The 13,832-nt window shown below is 40.1% G+C and overlaps 1 protein-coding gene across 1 annotated transcript in view; it reads right to left on the bottom strand.

The window, feature by feature from the left end:
* Positions 1-11,265, bottom strand: part of LOC125465040 (grainyhead-like protein 3 homolog) — a 93,959-nt gene extending 82,694 nt beyond the window's left edge. The window contains exon 1 of the mRNA XM_048558098.2: positions 11,124-11,265. Within this exon, the coding sequence (XP_048414055.1) occupies positions 11,124-11,140 (17 nt within the window). The 5' untranslated portion in view covers positions 11,141-11,265. The remainder of the gene's footprint in view (positions 1-11,123) is intronic.
* Between the last annotated feature and the right edge of the window lie 2,567 nt (positions 11,266-13,832).

Below are 13,832 nucleotides of genomic sequence, written 5' to 3'. Positions count from 1 at the left end.
TTCCTTCCTAATTTTAAAGGACTTAATCAAGTTCCTCACAGTCTTTTCTTCTTCGGAGAGTCAAACCTGTTCAATATTTCCTACTAGTTGAATCCTCTTAATACTGGCTACATGCTTGCAATTTTTTCTGCACCCTTTCCAGGACTTCAATGTTTTCCTTATAATATGGAGACCAGGACTTGCACATAACATTCTAAATGTGCTCTAGTCAAGGTTCCATATAAATTTAACTTATAAGTAATACTTCCACAAACAGGTTATCTATTAAAGAGTACTTACTGGATAGTATACAAAAAATGATTTTCAGTTAAAATTTACCAATGTCCTTTACACTTAGGAAGCAATTCACTGTGTGATATGATATGGCACTACATAAAAACAAGAATTATTATTCAGACTTCTTTAAAATGGAAGCCATAATGGCATATCGTTCCCGTATTGTTCACTTTGCAATTAATACACAGTGCTGCAAATGATTGTTCATTATTGACAAACTCATTACTGCCATATTTCAGACAATTATACTTTACTATTGTCATGACCTAGTGTGCACACATACCTTTTCTTGATTTAGTTTGTAAGATCTTGAGCCTGCTCTACAGTCGAATATCCCTGACTAAACAGCACACTCGGCTTTCTGTTTTAACAGTTCTATGTTTTGCTACAAATCTTGCTGTCGCGGATAGCGCTGTAATAATGTGTGAACGTCATCTTTAATTTATTGAACCACACACAGAACCACAACTCGCTCAAACATGATGGGCTATTGTGGAAAATCTGTTTTCGTTCACTCCTGCTACTCTCGTTTGAAGGAGGTCATTGGCCTAAATTCTGAATCCCTCTGTTCCCATGTGTCAGGACCCAAAACTATGGATCCCCCAGCTTGTCTTGGGAACCTCCAAAATCAATAGCCAAGTGTTGGGTAACTAACTCCATAAAATGCCCAGCAGAGGCTGTGAGGAACGTAATGTAAGGCTGCAACTTCCACACCAGCTAGGAAATCTGAATGATTTTAAGCAGCGTCTTGAAACTAATACAAAAACTACACAAAATAAAACTTCAGCTGGAAGCTAGGTTTTAATAACTGATAACAGTCTAAGTATACAATAGTAATGCTTCATTATTCGTTTTACACATCTGTATCCATCTCATGACCCAAATTTGCCTCACGGCAAAACAGGCACCAGCCCTATAAACAGCAATAAGCAGGTGTCCCCTTGTCGGTATTGCTCAGGTAAAGGCACTCAGTGGTTCGGTGGAAAGGGTCTTTGCCCTACAGCAACTTTAAAAAAATACTTTATTAAAGTCGGAGTGCTTCAACACGTGTGGAAATCACACACACAGACAATGCTATTTCATCTTAATGAGTGTCTTCACTTTCCCAACACCCAATCAATAAGGAAGAAAATTGCATGCATAAAAAATTTGCCTCAGGCAACATAGAGTTCTGTTGTCGACATCAGCAACTGACAGCTGGGTGCTTTTAGGTTGTTTAATTCAAATGGGGCTTGGTCTGACAATGTGACAAGTTATCTGTGATCACCCTGACTTTCGACATCACAATAGAAACTAAGGAAACCAAACGTTTGACAATAGAGAGACTCTCTTAACGTTCTCTCTTCAACTCACGCAATCAAGTTCAAGCACATTGCAGCACAGGGCAGCTTTTTTTTCTTCAAAAATACCTCAGCTATTTCTGTTTATTGCTTTTGGAATGATGCAAAGGAATGGTAATTTCTTTCCAAGACTGTCAGTTTTGAGCAAAATATTGTGGATGTTGGAAATCTGATACAGAGAATGCGGGATATTCTCAGCTGGCCTGGCAGCATCTTTTGGGATTTAATGGCCTCAAACCTCTGTTGAGTGGCTATCATTGACAGATTGCCACTCCACCCAAACCTCTCCCCAACTTAACAATGGTCCACATTTCTTGATTGGGCTTCTGAGACCAGCTTTACCAGAAATGTAAAGCCCAGTGTCCCTCAGAGGGCTCCGTCAGGAAAAAGAGCAACATCAGGGAAAAGATAAGTCAACAGGATAGAAAAAGATAGGCAACAAGTTGCCAGATGGTAAGTTTAAGGTTCATTTCGTAAATGGGTGAGTGGATGAACGAATGAGCAGAATGGTAATATAAGTCAGTATGTGAGCGAAGTCGGTAAATGGGTAGGTTGGTCGGCTGGGTGAGTTGATAGGTGGGTAGGATGGCAAGGGGTGAGATGAACAGAATGGCATGTGGACATGGTGGCATATGTGAGGTAGTAGATGGTTAGGGTAGCAGGTGGGACAGAAAGATGGGTGAAGTGTTGCTTTGGTAGGATGGCAGGTGATGGTAGAATGGAATTGGGGTGCCATGTGGATGAGGTGGTATTCAGATCACATGTGTAAAGATTGAAACATAGAAGATAGGAGCAGGAGGAAGCCATTCAGCCCTTCCAGCCTACTCTGCCATGCCTGATCATCCAACTCAAAAGATTAATCCTGCTTTCTCCCCATAACCTTTGTTCCCATTCATCCAAAGTGCTCTATCTAGTTGCCTCTTGTATGCATTCAATGTTTTGGCATCAATTGTTCCCTGTGGTAATGAATTATACAGGCTCACCATTCTTTGGGTGAAGAAATGTTTCCTCATCTCCGTCCTAAATTATCTACGCTGAATCCTCAGGCTGTGATCCCTAGCTCTGGCCACAGCCACCATTGGGAACATCCTCCCTGCATCTACCCTGTCCAGTCCTGTTAGAATTTTATAAGTTTTTATGAGTAGTGAGTAGTCAGGAAAGAGGTTGGGGGCTCAAAGGCAAATCAAGGATTTGGGAGGGTGAAGGAGATGCTCAGATGTCAAGTGGTTGTCAGAGGATCAGAGCAGTAGCTGGGGTAATAGGAGGGACAGGAGGTAATGGGTGGGTAGGTGTTTGCTGGTGGCATATATGGTGGAAGTGTTAGTTCTTGAGTTACCCAAAAGTTAGACTTTTATTTGTCTGTTTAATATTTCAGGAAAACACATCAAAACTGTTTGAAGTCTAAGTTTAACTCAGAGATAATTCAAGGCAACTCCAAGAGGGGTCAGGGTGTCAAGACTTCCACAGCTTCTGACATTCACCTTCAGTCATATATTTGATCTTCAATGATACAGAGACCAGAAGATTTTGGCCAATGTTTCAAATCCATTGGCATGAAAGGTCACAGACTTGAAATATCGGGCTGGATTTAGGTAGCCTGAAAGGGTTTCTCTCTTATGGTAAAACCACTGTAAGGAAATCAGCTCTCAGCTGCACTGGAGGATGCCCATCCTTAAAGTGTCTTTATCACTGAAGTTGTTGTCCCCCAGAATTCAGGAACTTGGCAATACAAGCTCCACCCTATGACTCGATGACATGTCAACAGATACCAAAGGACAACAGCTCTTCACTGCTCTCCAACACCACTGGTGAAGAGGTGGCAGCTGAAAGGCATGTACCCACCAGAGTATGGAAATTTCGTGGGGATCCAAGTCAAAGGTAAGTAAGGGCACAACAGAGGTTATATGGAGGCCAGAGATAAGGATAAGGCACTGTGGCACTGAGTGCCAGACAACAAGGGATACTTCCATTTATGGTATTCCCACGAAATCTGTACCGATCCTATTTAATCCCTGAGCCAGCACAGAATTATGATTGGCTCAAGGATGATGGGTGTCAATTGGCAAATTGATGAGCTTAATTTACAACCCAGCACCAGTGGCTGTAAATCAGTCACCAGCTCTTTCCGTCCTCTGATTTAATAATGGGAGAGTTTGCCACTGTTGCCAGATTGACATGAGATTTGCCCAGGATTAATGAGGTCTGGCTGCTATGGTTCCTGTCGTGATGGACTGCATTCGGTCGACTAATTCTCTTTATTCTTCTACAAATGCTGTCAGAGTACATCAAGTATCTTCTGTTTTTATTTGAGTACCAAAGGTTCGTCTCAAAAGTGGAATACCATAAGAAGAATATTAATAGTCTCAGCTTCTTTTCATACAACACATATTTCCCATGCCTCTCCACCAGTTCAAACTCTACCACAATTATTACTCGCCTAAAGTATGTCATTGGCTAAAAAAGTCTTTGAGATGGTTTGATGTTATGAAAGGTGCTATAAAAATGCACATTCTTTCTACTTTCCATATTTTTCTTTTGAGTCCAAGTCAGTACCTGGGGAGTCACAAATGGTTTGAACATTGTGCAATCATCTATGAACAATCACAATTTCTGACTGTATGATAGAGGAAAAGTCATTGGTAAAGAAGCTGAAGATGCAAAAACATAAATCGCTGGAAAGGATTAGCAGGTCTGGCAGTATGTGTGAGGAGAAATAAGAGTTAACGTTTCAGGTGCAGTAACCCGTCCTCAGAAACGTTAGCTCTGATTTCTCTCCAGAGATGCTGCCAGACCTGCTGATCCTTTCCAGCAATTTCTGTTTTCATTGCTGATTTCCAGCATCTGCAGCTCCTTCGGCTTTATTTGAGAAGCTGACGATGTTTGGGTCAAGGACATTAACCTGAGGAACTCCTTCAGTGATGTTTCAGACATAGTAGGAACTGCTGATGCTGGAGAATCTGAGATTACAAAGTGTGGAGCTGGACGAACACAGCAGGCCAAGCAGCATCAGAGGAGCAGGAAGGCTGACGCTTTGGGCCTTGATCCTTCTTCAGAAAAGGGTCTAGGCCCGAAACGTCAGCCTTCCTGTTCCTCTAATGCTGCTTGGCCTGCTGTGTTCATCCAGCGCTACTCCTTGTTATCTCCTTCAGTGATGTTCCTGGAGTTGAGATGACTGACCTCCAACAACAACAATCATTTTCCTTCGAGCAGGTATGATTCCAACTAGTGGAGAGGTCTCCCCTGAGTTCAATTAACTCCAGTTTTGCTAGGACTCCTTCATGCCATATTGTGACCTTGAATCAATGTCAGTCACTCTTCACACTTCTGGAACTTAGCTCTTTGGCCCATGTTTGAACCAAAACTGGAAAGAAGTCAGGAGGTGAGGGACCTTGGCAGAAGCAAGTCTGAATGTCAGTGATAAAGTTATTACTGAGCAGGTACTGCTTGACAGCACGGTTGATGATACCTTCGATAAATGTACTGATGATCAACAGTAGATGGATGGAGTGGTAATTAGTCAGGTTGGGTTTGTGCTTTGCTTTGCATGCAGAATGCACCTGGAAAATTTTCCAAATTGTTGGGTAAATGCCAATATTGTAGCTCCACTTAAATAGCTTGGCTAGGGCGTGGAATGTTCTGGAGCACAAGTCTTTAGTACAATTTTTGGAATGCTGACAGGACCTATAGCCTTTGCTGTATCTGGTACCCCACCAATGTTTTATATCGCATGGAGTACATCGAATTGGCTGAAGACTAGAATCTGTGAATGGAGGAGACTGAGATAGATCACCCACTCTTCATTTCTGGCTAAAGGTTGTTGAGAATGCTTCCATTTTATCTTTTGATTGATGTGCTAGTCTCCCCAGATATTGAAGATGGGGATATTTGTGGAACATCTTTTTTCAAGTGAATTGTTCAATTATCTGCCACCATTAATGGTTGGATGAAACAGGACTGCAGAACACGGATTGATCCATTCATTGTGGAATCATCACAGTGAGCTGCACTGGCTGGCAGAACTCAATCTGAGCACTGATGGCCAAGTCAATGCTGAGCAAGTTCTGTTTGATAGCACTGTTAATGACACCATCCATCACTTTGCTTATGTTCAAGAGTAGACTGATGGAGTGGGAATTGATTGTGTTAGATTTGTCTTGCTTTTTGTTCACAGGACATACCTGAGCAATTTTCCACATTTTCGGGTAAATGCCAGTGTTATAGCTTTACTGGAAAACATTAGCCAAGTGCAAACTGGTTCTGGAGCACATGTTTTCAGCACTATTTCTAGAATACTGTCAGGGCACATCGTATTTCGCATATCCAGTGCCCCCAAGTGTTTCTTAATATCAGGTGGAGTGAATCGAATTGTCTGAAGACTGGAATCTGTGAGCTTGGGGACCTCTGGAGAAGACAAAGGTGAATCATCCATTCTGCACTTAAGGCTGAAGATTGTTGGAATGGTTCAGCCTTTTTATCTGCACTGATGTGGTGCATTCCCCCAATATTGAAGATAGGATGTTTGTGGCAACTTCAACTCTAGTGAAATATTTAGTGGTTCACCACCATTCGTGATCGGATATGACAGGACTGCAGAATGTAAATCTAATCTATTATGTACCAACAAGGTCAGCCAGGTGGTTGATGGGATACCAGCCTTTGTGGAATTATTTCACATTGTTTGTGGAATTGCCTAGCTGTGTATGCTGTTCGGCACACAAATAGTTTCCAGTTTTGTAACGCCAACAGGTTGATATCTCATTTTTAGGTATCCCTAATGCTGCTCCTGTCATGCACTCCTGCATTCTTCACTGAACCAGAGTTGAACACCTAGCTGGATGATAGTGACAGAGGGGAGAATATGTTAGCCATAATGTTGCAAATTTTGTTGGAGTACAATTCTGTTGCTGCTGATGGCTCAAAGTACTTCACAGATGATCAGTCTTGAGTTACTAGATCAGTTCAAAATCAGTCCTATGTGGCAATACCACATCGCAGAGTATCCTCCATGTCAAGATGGGACTTTGTCTCTATTGCACCATGCGGTGGTCATTCCTACCGAATCTGTCCTGGACAGATGTATCCGTGGCAGGCAGATTGGTGAAGATGAAATAAGATATGTTATTTCATCTTGTTGGATCCTTCACCACCTGATGCAGACCCAGATTAGTAGATATGTCTTTTAGGAATTAACCAGCTTGGTCAATATTGGTACTGTAGAGCCAATCCTGGTGACAGACATTGAAATTCTCCACCCAAAGTCCATTCTGTGCCTTTTCTACTCTCAGTAATTCCTTCCATGTTGAATACCTGGATGGATGAATTGGTTCCCATTTTCTTTAACCACTCGCCCTCCGCACATCCACCACCCCCTACTCCCAAAACCCTTGGTGGTTTGCAAAAAAGGTTAATTGCCAAAAATCCTTTCCAGTGCAAATATCTTTCACTTAGCAGAAATGAATTTATGTTGTAAAAAGGGCCAATTTAACCAGGCCATACTCTACCAACAAAAGAATGAATTTGATAATTACTGAGTGGGAGAGGAAATAATAGTAATGCAACATACCCCACCCCCCCACCACCCCCCCCCCCGACACACACACACACACACACACACACACACACACACACACACACACACACACACACACACACACACACACACACACACAGAACATAACAGCGCAGTACTTTGGCCCTCGATGTTGCACCAACTTGTGAAATCAAACTGAAGCCCATCTAACCTACACTATTCCATTATCATCCATATGTTTATCCAGTGACCATTTAAATGCCCTTAAACTTGGCAAGTCATTTACAATAAGAATACAAGACAAAATGTTCAAAGTTCTTTGGATTAGTCTTTGGTTCAATTGTGAAGTGTAAGTAATGGAACATTGATAGTTCAGCAATCAGTTTCAAGAATCTTGGCTTTGCAGGTTCATTGATTTTTTTTTGGTCTGTTCTCTTTCCACAGTCTTTCTGACTGGATTCTAGCACTCAGAGCAATAGAATCTTTTACTTGCAATGCAGGGGTGACTAGGGGATGCATGTAAGTGCATGAACTCAGCTGGTACATCCATCCACTTTAGACCACAATTACATCTGCTCACTAGCACACGCAGACCAAAGTTGAAACTAACTTTTAACCACTGACCTTGTGTATTTTTGAAAGGGGAAATCACAAACTTGGAGCATCAAGATTCAGCATATTGAACAAGCCTCTCCTGTAGACTTTCATGCAAATTTCAGTTTCTGAACATCATCAGAAGATGCCCAGGAACCTATCATCTGCCCCTTTACTTGTTTCTAACCCTACTTTCATCCAGAAAGTATTTTCTATGTGCAAAAGCTTTTACTCTCATCAACATTGAGTCATTTTCAGTTCAGTAATTTGACAAGCTACGGAGTTTGGTCTGGACTGGACTGTAACATTTAGAGAACAAGATTCCAAGGACACCCGTTTGCTGATGCACTGCCTGTATCAAAGTGGTTCATTTATTGGCTTGAAAATTAAACTCAATTCTTGTTGACATGACAAAGCCATTTTTTGTGAAAAATAGACCAATTATTTTCTTATCAAACTGGATATGTGTTGGGAGAGTTGCATGATTCCTAATTTTCAAATAATTTATACAAGTCTGCACCTGCTTAACCTCTCTCTCCCACCACTTACTAAAGACACAATTTTGTTAAGGTACATTTCTAATGATGAGTCTAGGACCAGTCTAAAGAGCAAAATGATTGTCTTCTGCCAGACTGCATGGCAATTAAGTGATTAGCACATCAACATTTACAATAGGGAAGAGCAGATGGCACAACAAAATAACCAACCGAAAATTCTTCTGATCTTTGTACGTTTGACAGCACAGTCAGAGACATACAGAAATGAGGGAGAGGTAAATGCTGTTCTTTCAGCTCTTTGCCAAAGTTGTATACAATTTGCACATGGAAATGCGCTCATTTACCTGGGCACTTGGATTCCTTTTTTACAATAGACTTCTGTAGTCTTTCTTCATTTAAACAATATTCTAGCTTTTTTTTATTCTCAAGTTGTGACCATCCCATATTTTCTCACATTACTATCCTTCAGGAATTTGTTTTCCACTCATCTCATCTGTCTTTATACCTTTGGAAATTCTTCGTGTCATTGCTACCTGTCATCAGCAATTTTAGTGACCATTTACTCTGTCCCATCATTCTAAACATTAATATAGATTGAAGCTCCTACATTGATCGATGTGATGCTCTACTGCTTAGAATTTGCTGACCCACAACAACATGTTCAAACTCTCTGCTTCCTAGTACTAATCAATCTTCTATCCATGCTAAAATGTTACCCTGAGCATCATGAGCTCTTATCTTGTACAGTAACCGTTTATGCACATCTTATTGGAACTCTTTTGGAAATCCAAACATAATACATTTCCATTGTCCGTCCTGCTTGGTATTTCTCCAGGGAACTCTGATGTGTTAGTCAAGCATAACTTCCCTCTCAAAAAACCATGTTGTCTCTGCCTGATTTTACCAAATGCCCTGGTACCAACTCCTTAATAACAAATTTAAGCCTTTTTCCCCCAATGACAAATGTTAGATTGAAATTGCCACCCTTTCTTGATTAATAGGTGTTGGTATTATCCCTGCATTCAATAAGGTTCATACAAGGGTTGAAGAGGTTAAAATTTGCAATGATCAAAATTAACTAGAGTTTTGCTGTCAAGGGATCTATTTTTCTCTGAAATACAGAGATAGAAATAATTAATATTCAAACATTTCTAATATACACAATGGCTTATGGGCCACATAACTTTGGAAAGATACTGTTTTGTTTTCTTTCTCTGCACAGCCGTAGTACCATATGTGCCTCTCAGTACGATTTGATGTCGCTAATCACAACTCCTCTCCAATAAAGCTCACAAACCTCTTTAGTTTCCTTGGTATCTGACACATCATATTCTCCTGGTGTCAGTCCCATGCACCATGATGGAGGAAACCTCATATACATTTTAAAAAAATACTGTTTTACCAAAAAACACAAAACATTGCAGTTTAAACATTCAGTGTCATTGAAAACAAATGCCTTAAAGGCACAATTACCTATTGACAACTAGCATCTGTTTTGAGCTGCAATATCTCAATGACAACCTTAGTTTATGTCCCTGCTAATTTCTTATCACTAAATACCAATCCAAAACCAATGGAAAATATTCATTCTGTTCAGATTCACAACAGAGCCAAAATTAATCACTGGACATCAATTACACAATTAGATACGCGCCAAGACTCTTTAGACCACTTATTGCACTTTTATGCATTGAAGAATTTTGCAATGTTTTTGTTTTAGATTGCTTGCTTCAATCCAATGTCTAAAATGTTTCACGATGTGAATTTATTTTCTAACCTATTATAGCTCAATTTTGCCTGCTGCTCTTTCTTGATTTGTCTATTTATTTTGGTGTGCTGCTAGGTTGTAAAATGAAAGCACAACAATCCATATCAAACATACAGGTGCTGCAGAGGAGACTTCAGAATTAAATCAGTCAGGATAGCATTTCATATTGTTGGCATTGCATAATACCTATTCTAAAATAAACACATTGATATATATATATGTATGTATGTATATTTATTTATATATATATAAAATATATATACTTTTTGTTACCTATTTAAGGTATTCAATGTTACCCCAGAGAACAAAAATTTAATGTAGTCTCTGAATGCAGAGTCTATATTCACCAAGATAATTGTCTCAGACAGGAATGGATTGATGACCTCTTTAGCATCTGAATGGGTTCTAAATAGTGTTCTGGTTTGGATAGTGAATCAGGCCAACCCAATGCCCAGGTGAAAAGAAATATAATATGGAAAAAAATTCTGGCACACGGTTCTGCTGCAGTGAAATAAATTAGTTGCCACATGCACCACCAGATACAGAAGTGAATGAGAGGAAATGTAATTGTTTTCCAATTTTGAAACACGTTTCAGGAACACGATTATCAAGTTAGGTCATGAATGATCTGTCAGTGGATAGCAAATCAGATCATTCACGCCCATGTCGTAAATACAAAATCAAGTATAAACTCGTCCAGTTTCCCTACGATTTCTCCTTTTTGACATTTCAATTCTAATCACTATTGCTGACATAGAATTAGGTAGTTCCTGAAACCATGGCTACAGGATGCTCTGATGCTATCACATGGTCAGATTTAACCTATCAATTATATCTTTCAGGCTTCTCACAATGGCAAAGAAGGAAGTGGACAGCCAGAGGAACAAAACCGTTGTGAAAAAAAAACTCCACGGGTTTTCAATGCTTCTACTGAGATTAAGCAAATAGACACAGGAAAGATCCGTCAAACAGCAGCAGAAACGTAGCTCCCATCTTTTATGGAAAGACAGCAGATGGTTTAAATTGACACAAGCGCTCCTTATCCATGAGCAAGGTAGCATCTCAGAAGAAAGTAACATTAACTGATGACACTTGTCTCTGCCAGAGCAGTCACTTACCCAAGCTCTTTGGACATAGTCTGTCTCCTCACAGTCACCTTCACAAATGATGTATTTTTATAACAGTTGTTCTTACTGTCCCAGGTCAAAAAACATCCAGGTGGCTTTGTGTGATATTTCTGGTTAAAAGCTAACCGTGTCAGTGATGGATCTCTATTTATTTCCCTTAAGGTTCACTGCAGGAATTTTGCTGACAGGTAGATTCTCCTGCCTTGTTTTTGATTGGTCTCCTCAGATAGAGGTACGCCTGCAGGTGAGTCAGGCAGGTGTACAATAACAGGTGCAATAGTTTAACCCTTTCACCACTAGATTCGTGGAGAATTTACCTTCCTAGATTTTTATATACTATGTATTTACAAAGAAAGAAGAACGCAAGACTTGCATTTCTATCATGCATTTTCGGAATTTCAAATCCCCAAAGTGTTCTACAGACAATTTCTTACTTTTAAAGTAGGTATTTGGTTCTATAGCACTTGTGCATTGCATATCCTTTTAGCTGTTCATAACCAGCAAGGTCCGAGACCAGACTCAAACAGATTGCACTTGCAAAATCTGCAGCACAGTTTGTGACATTAGATTTGATTCTGCAATTCAACCACATTTGCTAAATAATCCTGAGTGTGTGAAGAATTACACTGGTGACCAGTTTATGATCATTATTTGGGAGCCACAGTGTGGTGCATTTGTGTGCACTTGAAGCTAATCAGAGAATTGCTACTGTGCAGAAAGAAGCCATTCAGCCCATCGAGTCTGCACGGACCCTCTGAATAGCATCCCACGCATATTCAACCCTATCCCTATAACACTGCATTTACCACAGTTAATTAATTTAGCCTGCACATCCCCGGACACTACATGACAACTTGGCATAGCTAACCTATCGAACCTGCTCATCTTTGGACTATGGGAGGAAGCTGGAGCACCCAGGGGAAATCCGCACAGACACAGGGAGAATATACAAACTTCTCACAGATAGTCAACCATGGCTGGAATTGAACCTGGGTCCCTGGCACTGTGAGGCAGCATTGCTAACCACTGAGCCACTGTGCCACCCTCTAAAAATGTTAATACTCAGCGCCCTTTTATGCAAAAAGAAATCACATGTGCACACATGATGTCGGTTTCAAATCAGTAAACAGATGATGGCAGATCATTGGTTCAGGCCTTCAGAGCCATGCCTTAAATAACTACAGTCCACCTAGTTTAAAATTTGAACAAGACTTGACACTTAACAATCAAGCATTGTATTAATTTATGCTTCCGTCAAATGCCTCAACTATCAGAGTTCACTTTCCAACCAAACAATATTTACCTCTCATGTAATATTAAATTTGATTTTCCCCTTGAATTGGTATTCTTGTGAATTGTCCTGATAAGTGCAAAGTAGAAAGCTTTGACTATATATGTCTGTTCTCAGTTTAGTTACTTTTGAAGTGTTGTCGTTGTTGAAAAGTAGAAAAGTGGGACATATTTGGCAATAAAAATGTTCCCACATAGAGCATTATAATAAATTAACTGTCCATGTGTTCAAGAAATTTTTCTTTATTAATATGTGGATGCTCCGACTAGAGAAGGAGCAAAACTAGACCTTCTTTTGGTGAAGTAAAAGTGGGGGAACACTTTGGGTCCAGCAATCATAGTTCTATTAGTTTCAAAATGGTCAAGGATAAGGATAAGCTCTCCATAAAAGTTGAAGGTTTCAGTTGACGTAAGGCAAATTTTAATGGTGTAAGACAAAGAACTTTTAAAAGTTGATTACAGTAGGCTGTTCGCAGGTAAAAAGACCTCTGACAAGTAGGAGGCATCTAAGAGTGTGATGATGAGAGTTCAGGGACATTTTGTTCCTGTTAGAGTGAAGGGTAAAGCTGGTAAGATTAAAAAAAAATGAATGAATAATGATATTGAGTTTTGAGAATAAAAGGGAATGTTATTTTAGATATAAACAATGAATTCAACTGAATCATTTAACCAGTATAAAGAGTGTAAGGACATTGCTAAAAAGGAAATCAGGTAAGCAAAGAGGGGATCTGAGAAAACATTGGCAGATAAGGTTAAGGATAATCCAAAGCATTTCTACTGGTACATTACGATAAAGAAGGTAATCAAAGAGAGGGTAGAGCCCCTTCAAGATTAAGGATCTTTATGTTAAACCCGAGGAGTCGGGAGAGGTGCTAAAATAATTTTTCACATCAGTTTTTTTCTGGAGAAAGAAATGGAGGCCAGAGGACTCATGAAAATAAATATTGATATTTTTTTAAAAGTTTCTCATTACAGAAGAGGAAGTTTGAGAGGTCTTAGAAAATATAAAGTTGGATAAATCCCCAGGGCCTAACCTAGCCCAGAACACTGCGGGAAGTAACTATAATTACAGGTGAGGTGCCTGATGACTGCAGGGTGACTAATGTGGTGCTTTTGCTTAAGAAGGGTTGTAAGGAGAAATCAGGAAACTATATGCCAGTGAGTCTGACAGTGAGTTGTGGGTAAATTGCTGGAGGTGCTGATAAAAAGTAGGATTTATGGACATGTAGAGAGCCAAAAATTGATTAGGAATAGTCAGAGATAATGGGAACTGCAGATGCTGGAGAATCCAAGATAATAAAGTGTGAAGCTGGATGAACACAGCAGGCCAAGCAGCATCTCAGGAGCACAAAAGCTGACGTTTCAGGCCCAGACCCTTCATCAGAGAGGGGGATGGGGAGAGGGAACTGG

Source organism: Stegostoma tigrinum, chromosome 24, assembly GCF_030684315.1.
Source record: "Stegostoma tigrinum isolate sSteTig4 chromosome 24, sSteTig4.hap1, whole genome shotgun sequence".
Taxonomy (NCBI): domain Eukaryota; kingdom Metazoa; phylum Chordata; class Chondrichthyes; order Orectolobiformes; family Stegostomatidae; genus Stegostoma; species Stegostoma tigrinum.
The sequence above is the reverse complement of the archived record's forward strand: the minus strand, read 5'-3'. Positions and strand labels throughout refer to the sequence as shown.